The sequence below is a fragment of the Peromyscus californicus genome, unplaced genomic scaffold, assembly GCF_007827085.1.
Source record: "Peromyscus californicus insignis strain IS unplaced genomic scaffold, ASM782708v3 Scaffold_13__1_contigs__length_99412109, whole genome shotgun sequence".
NCBI classification, from domain to species: Eukaryota; Metazoa; Chordata; class Mammalia; order Rodentia; family Cricetidae; genus Peromyscus; species Peromyscus californicus.
The window spans coordinates 84,931,723-84,951,282 of NW_026294424.1; the positions used below are offsets into that span (position 1 = coordinate 84,931,723).

At 40.2% G+C, this 19,560-nt stretch overlaps 1 protein-coding gene across 3 annotated transcripts in view; it reads left to right on the forward strand.

The window, feature by feature from the left end:
• The window catches only part of Uso1 (USO1 vesicle transport factor), a 70,161-nt gene that overhangs the window by 11,305 nt on the left and 39,296 nt on the right, over window positions 1-19,560 (forward strand). The window contains exons 2-8 of one of the 3 annotated variants that reach the window (XM_052735358.1): window positions 3,072-3,158; window positions 3,482-3,546; window positions 7,159-7,235; window positions 10,282-10,299; window positions 16,869-16,969; window positions 17,356-17,458; window positions 17,571-17,626. In XM_052735358.1, coding sequence (XP_052591318.1) covers window positions 3,072-3,158; window positions 3,482-3,546; window positions 7,159-7,235; window positions 10,282-10,299; window positions 16,869-16,969; window positions 17,356-17,458; window positions 17,571-17,626 — 507 coding nt within the window. The remainder of the gene's footprint in view (window positions 1-3,071; window positions 3,159-3,481; window positions 3,547-7,158; window positions 7,236-10,281; window positions 10,300-16,868; window positions 16,970-17,355; window positions 17,459-17,570; window positions 17,627-19,560) is intronic. The other 2 variants (XM_052735359.1, XM_052735361.1) reach the window with 2 other exon arrangements.

Consider the following 19,560-nt stretch of genomic DNA (forward strand, 5'->3'; position numbering starts at 1 on the left):
AATGCTACAAAAATGAAAAAATGTAAACTGTCTGAATGAGAATGGCCAAATCTTTGTAGGATTTGGATATGGGTAATGTGTTTTCTTTGATTTGGTTGTAGTTGTCTACAGAGTGGCAGCGTGACAGTTCCTTCTGGGAAGATCACTGAGAAGCCACAATCATCCTGAATAGGAGCAGGAGGTGATAAGGTCTCCAACAGCAAAGTAGGAGTTGCAAAGGTTATGTGTTCAAATGTTACCTTGCTGAGGTCTCAAGCAGAGACAGACAGCCAACACCAAATGCTAGCGTTGTGAACACACTCTCCTGTGTTCCTGAAGCTGTTGCTCCTCTGGCATCAGCCATGATGGCTGGAGAACCCCTACACATTCTCATGTAGCTAGGCTAGCCTTGAACTCACTTTGTAGCCTGAAAATGACCTCAGACTACTGATCCTGCTGCTTCCGACTCCTAAGTGCTGGAGTTACCGAGTGTACTACCACAGAGGGCTGTTACGGAAGCTTGTGTTTGCTACAATCCAACCAGAAGTGATACTGAGGCACTAGAACTAAGTACTTCAAAGGAGAGAAATTTTCCTCATCTGGAATCTTAATACTGGATGTCTTGGACTGAGAAAGGACAGAAAAAATTCCCATAAGTAATTGTTAACGTATCCTCAACATATCCACAATCAGCTACCTCTGCAAAAACAAAGCAAGATTTAAAAAACGGCGCAAAACTGATGAAGGATGCACAGCACCCGAGGGAGGGACTGCGGTACTACTCAAGAATACTGTTTTGTTTATAGTCTTTAAACAGCTTCATGTTTTCAAGAGATGTTGTTTTCTAATAGTAACAATTTATAGTAGAAAAAAGGAGCCAGCTCCTAAGCAACGAGAAAATTGTGTTCTTTTCATTTTGAAGACTCAATAAAATTATTATGATGGTAATTACAGGTTAAGGTAGGTGTGATTTCTAAATGTAACACTATATTTAAGTGCCATTCATATATAGAAAGTGTGAGCATTTGAGTGATATACCAAAGCCTCCTTTATAGAATTGTCGAAATAACATCATTAAGGAGTGAATACCAAGTTTTATTTATCTGTTTTGTTTTTTGAGACAGGATCTCACTAAGTAGCCCTGGCAGCCTAGAAGAACTCTGTATAGACTGCTGGCCTCAAACTCACAGAGCTAGCTCTTCCTGTGTCTGCCTCCCAAGTACTGGAATTAAAGGCATGGGCCACCACACCCAGCCTCCTGTCAACTTCCAATAAAGTACTAAGCGGAAAAAGAACAGTTTTAACACTAGTTCTTTATCACACGTTTTCAGGTATTTTCACCTAGTCTAGGACTTACCATTTTTATTCTCTTAATCATGTCCTGTTTGTTTGTTGTTTTTGGTTTTTTTGAGATAGGGTTTCTCTGTGTAGCATCCCTGGCTGTCCTGGAACTCACTTTGTAGACCAGTCTGGCCTTGAACACACAGAGATCCTCTTGCCTCTGCCTCTGCTTTAAAGAGTGCAGAGTCCTTTCCCATCAGTAGCTTACTTAATCCTCAGGGAAGCCTTCGAGGTACGTGTTCCTTCTCTTTCCTCAGGTAACAAAACGAAAGACTGACCATCGTCACTCATACACTGTGACATGGTTAGCAGAAGAACAGTGGCTTCTCTCTCACTGTCCTTCCTGGTTTTTAAATACTCCATGGACTTTTCAGATGAGTAAAGTGTGGCCAATTTACTTCTCTAACTAGAACTTAGAATTGTGTAATTTATATACTGGTTGATAGAAAATTCAGACAAGACTTGGTTAAGAGAATAAAATGGCAAGCTCTAGACTATAGACTAGGTGAAAAAGTGATAAAGAACTACTGTTAAAACTATTCTTTTTAACTTAGTTCTTTATTAGAAGTTGGCAGAAGGCCGGGCATGGTGGCCCATGCCTTTAATTTCAGTACTTGGGAGGCAGAGACAAGAAGAGCTATCTCAGAGGTTGAGGCCAGCAGTCTACACAGAGAGTGGTTTTCCACAGATTTTATCCTCTGACTTACACACATACACACACACACACACACACACACACACCACACACACACTCTCACATTCTTATACACCTGGACATCATGTGCACCTACACACATGCACATACACAAAATAAATATTGTTGTACATACACACATTTGCTTCTGTGGGCTCATTTACCTGTGCTTCTATGGCTTGTTTTTATTGTATGATGCAGTTAATTCTTTTGAATAGCTATAGCTGGATCCACCAAATAATATGCCACAATGTATTTGACTTTTTTCATTTGATAGACATTTGTTCAAAGTTTTTCTGTTGTGTCTAGTGCTCTGGTGTTTATTTTTAAGTTCAGTTTGAGTTTTAATTCCCACAAATTATTTTAAAATAGAAATATTCTCTCTTTAAAGATTGTGAGACACTTAGAACCTTAAAATTGGGGGCTGGAGAGATGGCTTGGGAGTTAAGGGCACTTAACTCTTCCAGAGACAAAGTTTGATTCCCAGCACTCATAAGACGGCCTGCAGCTGTCCGTAACTCCAGTTCCAGGAGGTCTGAACCCTGCAGGTCTCTGTAGGTACCAGGTGGGTGGGTGGTGCACAGACACACGTGCAGGCAAATACTCAGACACATCAAATAGAAATAATTTGAAACCATTTAAACTTTTTACCCACACTTTGAGTTTCTTAGCCCAGTACATAGTTGCACTGTGGAGGTAGCACAATGACATGTTAATAACCTGTACCATAGCCTGCTGGTTTTGACCCCTCTCAGTTGAAATAATGCTGATAAGCACAGTTACAGAGCCCCGATCCTACCAATGACTTCTCCTAATTCCTCAACTGCTTTGACTTACTTATTTACCTTCTTACTTGCCCCTTCCCACGTTTCAAGTCTCTGCGGTTGGGGGGGACATCTATAATTCAATAATACTGTCTAAATAAATAGATTTGTGAAAGACCACTTCCTCAATGTCCCATTTGCTGATTTTCTCCAGAATTAACTGGTATAAATTTGGGAGTACAAAACTTGGTTTCTTTTTTTCCTTGTAATATTGTTTTATTTTTCACTGATAGATTCAGAAGCTCTGTGACCGAGTAGCTTCGTCTACTTTACTGGACGACCGAAGAAATGCTGTGCGTGCTCTTAAGTCTTTATCTAAGGTTTGTAACTCTAAGTTACTGCTTCTTTAAGTTTCTTTATTTCCTGTGTGGACATTTTGTCTGCAGGTGTGTCTGCAGCACTTGCATGCGTAGTGCTGGCAGAGGCCAGAAGAGGGCAGTGGTGTTACAGAAAGTTGTGAGCTGCTGTGTGGGTGCTGGGATTCAAACCCAGGTACTCTGGAAGAGTACCCAGTGCCCTTAACCACTGCGCCATCTCTCCAGCTCCAAATTACTGTTTGTTTGTTTGTATGTTTGTTTGTTTGTTTGTTTCCAGTTGGGCATTAATAATAATTAATAGTAACACTTTGCTGGTTTTTGTGTAGAAATACCGCTTGGAAGTGGGAATCCAAGCTATGGAGCATCTTATCCATGTTTTACAAACGGATCGGTAAGTTCCACGTATTGACTCTCCTTCTCGTTTGTTTATTTTGAACTCTTAATTTGTTGTAGAGTTACCGTCATCACTCCGGAGGATAGTAACGTTACCTCGTCTACATTTTGCACTCTTCGTTGTCATTTCAGTGCGCATGTGCTGGATACTGGGTACAAGCCACTGTGCTAAGCATTAGTTGAGACATAAACGACATGTAAGAACAACCAGAGATGGTGGTGCACGTATGTAAGCAAAGCACTTGAGAGGAGCAGGCAGGAGGGTCAGGATTTAAGGTCATCTTCAGCTTCCAGCAAGTTCTGGGCCAGTCTAGGCTACATGTGATCCTGTCTTGGGGGGGAAGGTGATGATGTAACTTAGCTATAATGGCTTTAAGATTTTGATTTGTATTGGGTAAGTGGATGTACTGATACGCATTTGCAAAAAATATATGTTACAGTATGTAGGTTAAATAGACTTTTTCCCCTTAGGACAGTAAATGCACAAGTAAGAGTCTGGGGTTAAATCTGGGGTGTCTTTAGAGAGCGATAGGTCAGCCTGTTTCTTTTTAGGACATTTTATCTGTATTTTCTGTTTTAATTACCTGGGAGTAGATAGTTTTTATATCTTGCCTCTGATAAAATATGTCTGTAGGCTTTAGTTGCTTGTCACATTTCTTTTCTCTCTCTCTCTCTCTCTTTTTTTTAATTTTTCGAGACAGGGTTTCTCTGTGTAGTTTTGGTGCCTGTCCTGGAACTCGCACTATAGACCAGGCTGGTCTCGAACTCACAGAGATCCACCTGGCTCTGCCTCCCCAGTGCTGGGATTTAAGGCGTGTGCCACCACCGCCCGGCAGTTGTCACACTTCAACTCCACTGAGATTCCACATAGGACCTGAAATTCAGAGTTGGGGCTAGGGAGACAAGTGTTTGCTATACAAGTGTAAGCGCCAGAGTTCAGGTTCCCCAACCCCCGGATTAAAGCTTGGCATGGCGGTTTGCTGCCAGGAGGAGACAGGTGAAGATCCCAGGGGCTCGGTTCATCCCTGGTCCTCCTGCTCCTGACTTGTCTGCCCACTTCAGCTATCTTTTCTTCTGAATTTACCCCCATCAATAGTACCCTTCCATTGAGTCAAAAACTAGAATTCCCTGCTGACTTCATCCCTCTAAGCCAAAGAAAAGCAATAATCATGTTTTCAACACTCAGTATATCCATCCCTTAAATCAATTTTCTGGCTTTTTGCTGTGTTACAGAATATGAGAAGGTACTTTAAAATTTAGTAACCAAAGAAGCAATTTATTCCTTCAGAGTTTCTGTGCTTGGGGATTGAGGGGTGGCTTAGCTAAGCAGGCCCAAGGCCCCTTAAGCTGTAGTAGACATATCGGCCAAGAGTGCAGTTAGCTAAAGCTTGACTGCTGGAGGGTCAGTCACATGGCAGCTGGTAAGAGGCCTCAGCGCCCCTCCATGTTGCTTTCTTAAGCCTGCTTGAGCACACTCATGATAGATGGCAGTTCTGGAATCACTCTGGAGCCTGTGGTCCAAGGGAGCAAAGAGAAAGCCAGTGTACTCCTACTATTTACTCTCAGAATCACATATACTGTAGTCGTCAGAAGTGAGTACATAAATTGTCTCCATGTAAGGGGTGGCTCATTAGGCTCCACCCTGAGAGCTGCATCAGAGAGCTGTAGGCGTATCTAAAACTACTACTACCTTGAAACTGTATTTTTTGCCTCTGATCTCTTTGTAACTTGTGTGTTCATTGTGTTTCACCAGTTCAGTGTAGTGTGAAATCCAAAATCAAATTTCTTATTTACTTATTGGTTATTTTGAGACAGGGTTTCTCTGTGTAGCCCTGGCTATCCTGGAACTTGCTCTGTAGACCAGGCTGGCCTCTAACTCGGAGATCTGCCTGCCTGTACCTCCAGAGTGTACCATCCATCATCACCTAGCTATTTTGTATTTTTCCAAGTACAAATATTAGACCTTTTTAGGAAATTCTATTCCAGGCATTTTATTTATTCTTGTCATTGTAATTATTGAAATGATTAGCCCTAGGATCCACTTTTCTCTACTCTCAACACCGAGGTCACAGGCATTTACAGCTGTATAGCTGTTTTACATGGGTGCTGGGGATTCCAATTCAAGTCCTCATGCTTACATAGGAAATGCACTTAGCCACTGAGCATCTCCCCAGCACCAGCTTTCTTGGGGATTAATCAGGGCCTTACACATGCTGCACAGATGGCCTACCACTGAGTTGAAGACCCAGCCCTGAGTTGTGAGCTTCTTGGGGGTGTCCTTGGTCATGTTAAAGAAGGTCTCTTATAGTTCAGGTTTCTCAGTCATCTCTTGTAAGGTGTGTTACAAAATTTCTCAGAAGCAGAGCTGTGACTAGTTTGTGTAAAAGCCCATTGCTCAGTATCCCTGTCCTCTGAGAGAACCTTCTGGGCTCTCATCCTTGTTTTCATTGTCCCTCTTCATGTGTGCTGACTCTTTGAGACCTCTGTGACATTCTTGTTTCCGTAAGAGGGAAAAAGCGGACAGATTTGAAATTTATCTGCAAGTATAAAATCTTGTGTTTCTTGATTATATAAATTGTACTTGAAAAGATGAAGTATAGAGAGGTTAGACTGCCTACAGATAATGCTGTTTTACATATATACGAATGTACATGTGTATAAAATTAACTGGCTCTTCTCCTTGCTAGTTTAAAAGTTTGGTTTACCTTATAAATATATTATGTTTCAATAAACATGCACACATACATATAAATATACATTCATATGTTTTGCTAAATGGAACTTCTGTCTAGTTTTTTGAAAGTTTTTTTGTTTTTTTAATGGATATGAGTATTTGCCTGTACGTATGTCTGTGCACCGTGGGCATGCTTGGTGCCCATGGAGGTAAGAAGAAGACATCAGATCCCCTGGGACTGGAATTATGGACAGTTGAGTGCTACCATCTGGGTGCTGGGAATTAACTGGAGTCCTCTGGAAAAACAGCCAGTAATCTTAACTTCTGTGTAGCTGGCTGTCCTGGAATTCACTCTGTAGACCAAGCTGGCCTCAAACTGCCTCTGCTTCCCAAGTGCTGAGGTTTAAGGTGTGGGCCACTACTGCCCGGCAGTTTTTACAATTATAAATAAATCTTTGTGTAGTCTCTTATTTATTACTATTACTTGTTTTTTGGTTTTTTTTTTGGTTTTTCGAGACAGGGTTTCTCTGTGTAGCTTTGCGCCTCTCCTGGAACTCACTTGGTAGCCCAGGCTGGCCTCGAACTCACAGAGATCCGCCTGGCTCTGCCTCCCGAGTGCTGGGATTAAAGGCGTGCGCCACCACCGCCCGGCTTATTACTTGTTTTTGTTGATGTCTTCAGAGAGGTCTCACTGTGTAGCCCAGCCTGGTCTGTAGCTTGCAGCCATCCCCCTTCCTCTGCTTCCTGAGCACTGAGATTCCAGGCGTGAGCCACTGTGCCTGGCTTTACATTTTCCTTTTCCTAATACTTTCTTAGATTAGATTTGTAGATAAGAAGTGAATATTTTATTGAGCTTATGAAAGAACTGCCTAAAAATGGCCACAACAGTTTAAATCCAGCCAGCAGTCTGTAAGTATAATAATTTCTTTTTTCCAGTTCGGATTCTGAAATAATAGCTTATGCTTTGGACACACTCTATAATATAATATCTAATGATGAAGAGGAAGAAGTAGGTAAGTTATCCAGTTATTTTACTGTTTCTATATATAAATTAACTAGGTTATGCCAATTTTGCTTTAAAGTTGAGTATATATATTTTATAGACTTGTTCATTGTTCATAGGTGTTTCTTTTTAAGTTACTCTTGGAATCAACACAGTAAAGATCTACCCTTGGTCCTGAATAGTGTCACTAGGGTGAAGGCTCAGTGTGTGATCTGAGCCGTTATGACAAGGTGGAGTGACATTTCTGTCCTTAAGTCAGGGACTCTCTATGCAGCCTGGACTAAGCCAAGCTCAGTCTCCTCCCCCAGCTTCCAGAGCATTAGGCTTACAGGCACCACTGCCTCTCACCTACATTCTTCCTTCTTTTAAATGGTTTCTTTTCAGTGACCATACAAGGAATTAGATATTGTGACATTGCAAATAAACTGTTTTATCAGCTTCTCCTTCACTTTACTCACCTCTCCCAGATCTGCTCTCTTTCTTTCTTTCTTTGGTTTGTTGTTGTTGTTGTTCTAGACAGGGTCTCACTGTGTAGCTCTGGCTGTCCTAGAATTCACTATGTAGACCAGGCTGACCTCAAGATTCTCCTGCCTCTACCTCCCAAGTGCTGATGTTACAGTCGTGGGCCACCACCCTGCAGGTTCTTTTTTCCTAAGCTTTTTCTCTCTTTGGGCTATAATTAGGCGGTATACATATTAGCCACACTGAGTTCAATAATCTCCTTTGGTTGTCAGTTGATCTCTGTATATATTATACCCTTGTGCCTGTTGGGGGTTAGAAGCCAAGTTAAGGGATGTCTCTCCTAATACCTAAACCTTTCTTTTCCTAAGACTTTGTTAATTTATTTTATTTTTATTTTTATTTTTTTATCTTTATTTTTTTATTTTTATTTTTTTTATTTTTTTTAAAGATTTATTTATTATGTATACAATGTTCTATCTGCACATATGCTTATAGGGCAGACGAGGGCACCAGATCTCATTATAGATGGTTGTGAGCCACCATGTGGTTGCTGGGAATTGAACTCAGGACCTCTGGAAGAACAGTTAGTGCTCTTAACTGCTGAGCCATCTCTCCAGCCCTAATCTTTATTTTTTTATTTTTTTTTTAAGATTTATTAATTATATATACAGTGCTCTGTCTGCATGTATCCCTGCAGGCCAGAAGAGGGCACCAGATCTCATGATAGATGGTTGTGAGCCACCATGTGGTTGCTGGGAATTGAACTCAGGACCTTTAGGAAGAGCACCCAGTGCTCTTAACCTCTGAGCCATCTCTCCAGCCCAATTTTGTTAATTTATAAAGAGCAACAATTTATTAAATGTAGGGAGTTGTTTGTTTGTTTATTTATTTATTTATTTATTTATTTATTTATTTTTGTGTGTGTTGTCTATTTGATACGAAAAAATTCGGATCTGTTTGAAATCCACTCAATTTCATTGGTATGCCCTCCTTTTCCTTTTTATTTCAATATACTTGGATACTTAAAGTAAGATAGCTTGTCATTTACTTTGTTACTTCATGAAAGGCTTGGTTGAATGTCTGTACCTTTATTGTATAAATTGTAAAAAGATATTCAGTAAGTAACATTTCATAGTGCTGCTAAGGACATTCCACATAGCCAGCTGCTGATTACTGTAAGACCTTAGTGGGTTTCTATTATTATGGAGGAAAGAACAGACATACTCATGTGTTTTATAATTCTAATTCATACCAATATATGACAAAACAGAAATTGTAAATAAATATTGACCTTGCACATAAACAGAAAAACATGTGCATGTTAACTCCACAGAGTACTGGTAGTATGAGTGTTTGGGATTATGTGTTGAATAGTCATGTTCCCATAGAATGAAAGACACTTTTTTTTAAGATTTTATTTCTCTGTGATACCTTGTTAGAGGTTTATTCATTTCTAAGGGATAAAAATATTTAGTAAACAGTTTATGTATCTATGGAAAAAGAAGTTGAACATATAGCCACTTAAATATATACACAAGACTCTTCTTGGAAGGAAAAGATATCTGCATCTCCTAGTTGTTTTTCAGATGAGAAAATTAAATGCAGCACACCTTTTTTTGTTGTTGTTTGGAGCAAGAGTCTCCCTATGTAGTCCGAGCTGTCCTGGAACTCACTTTGTAGACCAAACTGACTCCAAACTCACAGAGATCCTCCTGCCTCTGACTCCCAAGTGCTGGGATTAAAGGCATGCCAAACCATGCCCAGCCAAGAAACACACTAAAAAACTGGCTTAACACCCCTTTATTTCTTAGATATTGGGGGGAGGGGTTTTTTTGTGTGTATATTTGGGGTTTGTAAGTTTTACTTCCTTGCACTTTTTGAGACAGTTTCACTGTGTGGTTTAGGCGTGAACCTTCCACACAGCCCAAGCTGGCCTTGCACACCCAGTCTTGTGCTCCAGCTTGCTGGTGCCGGGGCTGTAGGCAGGGCCACGTTCCAAAGCCTTTCTGATAAAATAGGAATACAACTTTTTTTTTTGGTTTTGCAAGACAGGGTTTCTCTGTAGTTTTGATGCCTGTCCTGGAACTCACCTTTGTAGACCAGGCTAGCCTCGAACTCACAGAGATCTGCCTTCCGAGTGCTGAGATTAAAGGCGTGTGCCACCACCACCCAGCAGAAATGCAACTTTTGAGTAAACAGTATCTGTGTAATTTTTCTAGGGACTTTTCCTTCAGTTACGTGAGTAAATTTTTAAAAACTAGATACTGTTAAGAAATGTGTTCTTGAGCTGTGTTATAGTGCCTTCTCTTTGATACTTCATTGTGAGGTAATTCTCCAATGACCCAAAAACTCTAGAGTTCTTTGTCTTGGGAATATTTTATAACCCTTTACTGATAAATCTGTCTCATAGTCCAAAAAATACAGTTTATTCCATGTGTCATGGATGGTCCTCAGCTATTTGACTTATATGATGGAATCTCATTTTCTAAGATCTACGCTGCTTACTTGACCTGCCCCTGTGTTTATACAGATAGATATGATTAACTTTCTTTATTGCCTGCTTTTTATTTATTTATTTTTGTCTACCTTTTCAGATGATGTTGACGATAAAGGTTTGCATTTTCATATGCATGATGCTTTAGACATAAGACCTGGTAATATAAAAGGACACTGTCAATTGCTGTTTCTTCTGGCTTCTGAAACACTGGCATTGGTTTCAGTGTGTCAGAACCTGTTATTAAAGGGGAATATTTAATATCTGTCCACACCATGAAACAATTCTAGTGGATCTTTTAATAAATCAAAAATTTCCCCAGATAGTTCCATTTATTCAAATTTGTTTGGTATATACTTCCTGGAAAACAAATTATTTATAAGTAATATTTGAATATGTCTACACACGTATTCATACATATCTGCTTAGACTGAGTAAGCTAGAAAGCACTCAGTTCAGAGAATACACATCTGTTGATTTTGTCCCTTTAAAGTGCCACATGCACAACTGTGCTCCACTTACTGACCTTCTACATACAGTGCTTTCTAGAATTCACTGACACTTACTCTCTTGTGATCTGCTTGACTTCCAGTAACTTTTAACAGTTTTTTCTCATAAATAAAATAATCAAGTTTTCTTTTTATTTCATTTAACTAATATTCCTAAATACTTTTTAGAATGAATGAAATATTATCTAAAGTAGATTTAAAATAACAGTTGCCAGTACCTAACAGAAAACTAACTTACTAAAATACTGTTTCTACCTTTTGTGGCATTTGAGTCTGTTGCTTGAAATCAGAAAATCCCATAGCACGGCTTCGACTCTTGTCAGGCTGTTTGTGTGCAATGTTACGGATCAGGAGCTGTTGCTTCTATGACTGTTTCTCATGTTTTGTGGAGCTTTAAAGAGTGCAGAGTCCTTTCCCATCAGTAGCTTACTTAATCCTCAGAGAAACCTTTGAGGTACGTGTTCCTTCTCTTTCCTCAGATAACAAAACGAAAGACTGACCATCGTCACTCATACACTGTGACATGGTTAGCAGAAGAACAGTGGCTTCTCTCTCACTGTCCTTCCTGGTTTTTAAATACTCCATGGATTTTTCAGATGAGTAAAGTGTGGCCAGTTTACTTTTCTAACTAGAACTTAGAATTGTGTAATTTATATAACTGGTTAATAGAAAATTCAGATAAGCATTTAAAAATGGGCATACCTACTTAATTGTCGGGCCACAGTTGTCAAAGATTACTTTGTTAGTTAGGACTACTTTAGTTAGAACATCTCCTTTTCTTTTCTTTTTCAGAGGGCGGAGGGGAGGGGCACTTGGATTTTTGAGATAGGGTCTTGTAATGTGGTCCCTGCTGGCCTGGAACTCATTTTGTAGGTTAGCCTGGCTTAGGACTTGCAGTGATCCTCCTGTCTCTGCCTTCTGAATGCTGAGATTACAGACAGGCATGTGCCACCATGCTCTGCTTTAGATCACCTCCATCTGTACAGCAGTTTTCTTCTCTAGAGTATAGATTGTGAACTTGGTATGGAGTTGCATTGAAAGGTCCCATGGTGTTTTTTAAACGGTTTATACTTCTGGAAAACATACACCTATAAATACATTTTAAGAACAAACATATCTGTGTGTTTGGTTAAAGCTTATTTTATAAATAGATCTGGAAAGTGGTGGGATATGTGTGTGTGTGTGTGTGTGTGTGTGTGTGTGTGTGTGTGTGTGTGTGTACACACACACACACATATTCATACATATATATATATATATATATATATATATTTTTTTTTTTTTTTTTTCTTTTCTGAGACAGGGTTTCTCTGTGAAGCTTTGCACCTTTCCTGGAATTCACTTTGGAGACCCGGCTGGCCTCGAACTCACAGAGATCCGCCTGCCTCTGCCTGCTGGAGAGATGGCTCAGTCGTTAAAGGCTAGGCTCACAACCAAAACTATTTTTTATATATATACATTATGGGGTATGTGTACACACACACACACACACACACACGGACTTAAGAACTAGTCTTTGATTTTACTCTTCTGTTTTAGGTTTATCTTTGCTTTAACAATGGATCACTTTTTCCCCCACTTACATTAAGGGATCACCTATTTTGACAGGTTAGAGGAAGTGTTGCACATAATATTTAAACTAAGATTAAAGAGATAAACTCAACTGTGTTATAAGTATACCAGTGTGTCAAAATGGTTTGTCTCATGCCTTTGACTGTATGTAGAATAGATCTAATTTTGTTTTGTTTTGTTTTACTGATACAGGGTCTTTCTACATAGCTCTGACTATCTTGGAACTTACTATGTAGATCAGGCTGGCCTTGAACTCATAGAGATCCACCTGCCTCTGCCTCCCAGAGTGTTGGGATTAAGTGTGCACCACCACGACAAGTTAAATAAAGTTTCTTATGGCTGTAGTTGTGATTTATAACTTTTAGATACAATTAATTTAATAGTTTTAACAATTTTACTTTCTATACCACTGAAAGCTTTGTGTACTATTGCTTAGCTAGTTTGAGGGCATTCCATTAAAGTTTGGAAGTGCTGGGGCTGGAGAGATGGCTCAGTGGTTAAGAGCATTGGCTGCTCTTCCAAAGGACCCCGTCCCAGAGGAGCTTATACACCCTCTTCTTGTCTCTGCAGGCACTGATGCATATAGTCCTCCAGCAAACATGCAGGGAAAACACACATGCGCATAAAGTAAAAATAAATAAATCTTGGAGCTGGAGAGATGGCTCAGTGGTTAAGAGCACTGATTGCTCTTCCAGAGGACCTGGGTTCCATTCCCAGCACCCACATGGCAGCTCACACCTGTCTGTAACTCCAGTTTCAGGGAACCTGGTACCCTCACTGACATACATGCAGGCAAAACACCAGTGCATGCAAAAATAAATAAAATATTTAAAATAAAATTTAAAAAAAATAAATCTTGGAAGTACTGCCTTAGGGCTGTGACTTTTTAAGATTGATGGTTGTCCTGGTTGGTTTGTCAAGTTGATACAAACCTAGACATATCTAGGAAGAATGAACTTAACTGAGAAAATGTCTCCATAAGATTGGCCTGTCGGCAAGAATATAGGTGATTGGTATGATTCTTGGTTGGTGATTGATGTGGGAGGGCCCAGCCATTGTCAGTGGTGCCACCTCTGGGCAGGTGGTCCTGGAGTGTTTAAGACAGTGGTAGTATACTCCTTTAATCCCAGCACTCAGGAGGCAGAGGCCTCGTGAGTTCCTGTGAGTTTGAGAACTGGGCAGCAGTGGTGCACACCTTTAATCTCAGCACTCGAGAGGCAGAGCCAGGCGGATCTCTGTGAGTTCGAGGCCAGCCTGGGCTACAGAGTGAGTTCCAGGAAAGGCACCAGAACTACACAGAGTAACCCTGTCTCGAAAAACCAAACATATTTAATTAATTAATTAATTTAAAAGACGGCAGACTGAGCAAGCCATTAAACGGTGTTCCTCCATGGCCTCTGCCTCAGTTCCTGCCCTGAGTCCCTGCCTTGGCTTATGTTCATGATGGACTACAATTTTAAGCTGAAATAAATCCCTTCCTCCCCAAGTTGCTTTTGGTCATAGTGTTTTATCACAGCAGTAGAAACCGTAGTTCAAACAGTGGTTTTAGATCAGATTCTACCACACTAGTTGAATTCAAAATGTATAGCCAAATTGATAATAAGCCACAGTATTTTATTTGCTATAGTTACAGAATAAATCAAGGATATTAGCTATTTCTTGATGGGTTATTCTCTCATGTTTGGTGCCAGCACTGAATTAAACCTTTTATTTGTCCTGCATTCCGAATGTGTACAAGGGTTTAAGAGTTGTCTTGTATAAAAAAGGTCCAAAGTTAGATAAATATTACATGCAGTGTTCCCCTCTGAGGCCCCACAGAATTTCCACGAGGATGATAAACAGTGAGAAACAGCTCAGCTCTTCTGTCAGGACACTTGTCTCTAGACTCTTGCTTCAGCAAATGCATGTTACAATGCCCCGTGTCCTTCCTATAGTTTGAAAAGCTTACCAAGGCTCAAAGTACAAGTTAATTATTTGTAATTACCTACATAGAACTATTTCAACATTTAAAAAAACAACTGAGGGGCTGGAGAGATAGATGCTCAGGGGTTAAGAGCATTTGTTGCTTTTGTAGAGGGCCCAGATTTGGTTCCCAGCACTCATGTGGTGGTTCACAACCATCCATTATGATAGTTTCAAGGCACCAAGCACGTACATGGTGCACTTGCATACACACAGGCAAAACACTCACACATGGAAATTAAGAGATAAATAAGTCTTTTTAAATTAACAAAAAACATTTTCTAGGATGGGTCCATGAAATCAGTATTTTTCCCCTCTTTAACCAGTTTACTTTTTATTTATTTATTTTGAGTTGATGTGTATAGGTGTTTGGTCTGCATGCCTGTCTGTAGACCACGTGCATGCCTGGTGCCTACAAAGGCCAGAAGAGGGCATAGGATCCTCTAGAAGTGGAGGTACAGACAGTTGTGAGTCACCATGTGGGTGCTGGGAATTGAATCCCGGTCCTCTGGGAGAGCAGCCAGTGCTCTTAACTGCTGAGCCACGTCTACAGCCCCAGTATGCAACGTCTACAGCCCCAGTATGCAACTTCAAAGCCTTTCTCTTAGTGGGCACTGAGCTGCTTCTAGTTCAGAACTACTGAAATTGGATTAGATCCATGTTTATCAGCCTTTTTTAATGATTTAGGCTTTTGTATATGTTTATTCTGTTGCTGTAACAAACATCACGACAAAAGCACTTAGGGGAGGAAAACGTTTATTTGGCTTTCACTTCCAGTCACAGTTTGTCACTGAAGGAAGTCTGAAGCAGAAACCGTGGAAGAATACTGCTTACTGGTTCCGGCTTGTGCTTAGCTTTTTAAATAGAGCCCGGAACCACCTGCTCAGGGGACAGTGCCAACCACAGTGGACTGAGCGGCTCTCTATGACACCTTCCCTCAGCCCCGACTCCCATCTTTCATCTCCCCTGCCTTCAAAACCAGTACCATGAAGGAACTCTTACACCTTGCTGTTCTCTTGTCAGCTTGAGATTCAGGCTTGGCCCCCTTGGACCACAGCTTCTGAGTATTGACCTAAGGAAATACTTTCCTGTTGTCTCAGTGAAGCAGAGAGAACTTCACCTCAGGGAAGCTGATCTCCTGTCTGTCACAGCTGACCTTTCAGCCCCAGCAGACCAGCATCCCATTGCCCCGGAAGCACAGTGGTTCTGATCTCTTGATAATCATAGCCGATTCTTCAGCCCCAGCGCATCACTACACACACAGTCCTCTCTGGGGGGATATTTTTATTCTATCTGAATGAATGTTTCGCCTGCATGATTGTACGCCTGATGCTCACAGAGGTGAGAAGAGGACATTGGATCCCCTGGACCTTGGGATCTGGAGTTATGGACAGTTGTGAGCCACCATGTGGGTGCTGGGAACCGAATCCAGGCCCTCTGCACCAGCAACAAGTGCTCCGAACTGCAGAGCACTCTTGGCCCCTGTACATTCTTAGTCCACACTGTCACAAACTGTCTCCCCTCTGAGACCTCACAGACCTGCATTGTCTGCAGTTCTTTCAGCGTTCGGATCTTTCAGGCTCCCACAAGAAGGAACGGCTTGTTAAGAACTGGACGAAATTCCAAACCCCCCCCCCCCCAGTCCTCTAACAAACCAGTCCAAGGCAGGAAAGCACATGCTTGGGTTTATTACGATACCCAACTCCTAGTACTTACTTTTGTTCTAGTTGCATTCAGTTGCTGTGACAAACTCAAGGCCACCACCCTGCCTCAGCCTCACTAGTGCTGGGATTACAGGCATGCACTACCACTCAGGTCTATAAAATTTTAGTCATTTTATACTAAATACTGTAAAGAAATTCTGTGTTAAATTCTGCTTTTATTGCCAAATACTTTTCTAGGTTCTATATGAAAACAGTACTGGATAATCTGAAGATGATTGGTTTAATTTATAATTAAATTACACTGACAAGTAAAAATCAGCAATGAGTACTGTTTTGAGATGTCCTGATTTGGAGATAATTCATGTAAAATAAAATTTGCTCATAGAAGTTGTATAGTCTTAACCAGGCGGTAGTGGCGCACGCCTTTAATTCCAGCACTCAGGAGGCAGAGGCAGGTGGATCTCTGTGAGTTCTAGGCCAGCCTGGGCTACAGAGCGAGTTCCAGGACAGGCACCAGAACTACACAGAGAAACCCTGTCTTGAAAAACCAAAAAAAAAAAAAAAGAAAGAAAAAGAAGAAGTTGTATAGTCTTATAAGTTTAGACAAAAAAAAAAAAATTGAGTAGTGTGTAATGGAATTTGGCCCTGTGGTTAAGTGCTTGCCTGCCATAATCAAAGCCCTGGGTCCAAACCCCAGCACTAAAAAAAAAAAATTGTAGAATCACTGCCACATTGAAGACAGACTATTTCTGTCACCCTAAATGATTCCTCCTAGTTAAAGTCTAACCTGATGTCTTTGAGGAGGAGCTGTGAAGTGAGTTTACAAATAGTTCTCACTCTTAATTGTATAACTGATAGCAGCCATACTGTTGAATTATTTACATTCCAGAAAAATTGCCATTTCTGTTTAACTCTTCGGTGAGAGGATACTTTCACATAGCAGCATGTTGAAGTACTTTGTTTTTTGAATCTTCTTACAGAAGAAAATTCTACAAGACCAAGTGAGGATTTGGGAAGCCAGTTTACAGAAATTTTCATTAAGCAGCCAGAAAATGTCACTCTCCTGTTATCTTTGTTGGAGGTAAATAGAGAACCTTGACCTTCGGTCGTGTTAATAAGCTGCTTGTGTTGCCTCGTGGGTGTTCCTGAGGAAGTAGTATGCAGCACATACTTTAAAAGGAGTGGAGTTTGTTGTATTATGCTTTTTGAATGCATGTGAGAGATCCACACGCATGCTATAGGAAATATGTAATCTGTTAAAATGATATATGCATCTTATTTCTAGTTTTACAAAGTATTATCAGTATTAACATTGTAGTTGATTTAATCAATTAACATTAACTCATTTTTAAAGTTCACTAAAATTCTGTTTTTCACTTGTAGTTTCTCATTGTGCTATTAGTTGAAAATGTTTTCTTTGAAAATAGGAATTGGAGTTGTTAAAGCGTTGAAATTCTTGCGTTGCAGGAGTTTGATTTCCATGTCCGTTGGCCTGGTGTGAGACTGCTGACCTCTCTTTTAAAGCAGCTGGGGCCTCCAGTGCAGCAGATTGTCTTAGTCAGTCCCATGGGTGAGTGACTTCCCCTGTGCAGTCTTGAGGGAAAAGTGACTCAAGTGGTGCCTTAATAAATGGTAATTGTTTAGTCTACCTGTATCTTCTTTCTCATGGTTGTGTGTTCTAGGTGTTTCAAGACTAATGGACTTACTGGCAGATTCCAGAGAAATTATACGTAATGATGTAAGTTCAGTTTGGGGGAGGGAGCATATGATGCTTATTTTTTCTCTTTGCAAATAAAATCTCTGTTTCCCCTTATGAGTTAAGAAAAGTTAGTTTTGGAAAATTGGGGTGATGGCCAATCATTTAGACCTTTTAAACTTACATTGTTTTTGTTTGTTTGGTTTTTGTTTTTGTCTTCTGCCTAGCTAGTATTTAGAGTTATACAAACCATTTTGCTATTCAAACATATTGCATATGTTTAAGCTTTCTTCTATGGTCTTCTGAGATGTTGACATAGAATTTCACCTCAGAAATTGTCTTTCCTCCTACAGAGTAGAGGAACCATTCTGAGACATTAAATGGTGTGAGTTTACAAACGGTTGCACTTGGCTTCCTCATTCTTATTTCGCTGAATGTGTGTCCAGAGGATTTTCATTGATAACCTCTTTAACTCTGGAGTGTGACTATTGTGTCGTATTTTCCACTCTGGTGTGTCCTTTGATATTTTCATATGATTTTGAATTTTGTAACACCTTAATGCAAAGCACAAATAGGACTAAGCCAAACCCCTGGTTTGTGTCCATGTGAAATGTGAGATAAATATATTTTAAACTTAACGTTTAAAATTTTGTTAGCCGGGCAGTGGTGGCGCACGCCTTTAATCCCAGCTACAAAGTGAGTTCCAGGAAAGGCGCAAAGCTACACAGAGAAACCCTGTCTCGAAAAACCAAAAAAAAAAAAAATTTGTTATAGTGAGGCTAGAGATGGCTCAGCAGCTAAGAGCACTTGCTGGGTAGGATTTTGGATAGGATTCAGGTTCAGTTCCTAGCACCAGATGGCAGCTCACATGCATCTGCAACCCCAGTTCCAGGACATTCAACACCTCTGTAGGTACCACTCATGTACATGGTACATATGCATAGAGTCAGACAAGCACTCACATAAAATAAAAATACAAATTTTGTAGTGTGTATGGCAAGGCAGTATTATAGGAAGTAAAATGCTATAATAATGTAACTTACAAGAAATCAATCTTTATTCTTCAGTATTTAATAGTTTTATTTGTTTGTTTGTTTGTCTTGAGACAGAATCTCCATTTGTAGCCCAGGCTGGGCTTAAAATTTGAGCCTGCTTTCTGCATTACAGACATATGTCCCTGCACCTGATTTACATGTTATTTATTTTTTTTAGAACTGTCTTATTAAGTGAATATCCATCTAGTAGGAATAATTTGGGTTGTTTTTCCATAATTAAAATATGACTATAGGGGCTAGAGATATGGCCCCACAATTAAGAGGACCAGGATTTAGTTCTCAGGCCCTACATCAATAGGCTCATCATACCTATACCTCTGGTTCCAGTGAGTTAGATGCTGTCTTCTGGCCTCCACAGGCACTTGTATGATGTGGTGCAAATACAGACAATTAGGCACATACATACATATTCACATAGGTACATTTTTAAATTAAATAAAATATGACTGTGTACCTTAAACTCAAGGTTTCTTCTCAGCCCCCAGTTTAAATAAGAGGCTGCTGAACCATCAAATGAAATTCTCTTTCCCTAAGTCTTGGTTCATGTCATCAGAATTTGTTTTGATTTTTCATATATAAAACTGCTTTTTAACAGATGCCTACCTTGACTCTTTAATTCCTTCTTAGAGCATATATTTTGTATAAAATAAAGTTACTACATTTTCATGCAACTTTATCAGGTACTTTGATCTTGTCTTAGGGTTTCTGTTGCTGTGAAGAGACACCATGACCATATGACCATGGCAACTCTTTCTTTTTTTCTTTTCTTTTTTCTTTTTTTTTTGGTTTTTCGAGACAGGGTTCTCTGTGTAGCTTTGCGCCTTTCCTGGAATTTACTCTGTAGCCCAGGCTGGCCTCGAACTCACAGAGATCCACCTGCCTCTGCCTCCCGAGTGCTGGGGTTAAAGGCGTGCGCCACCA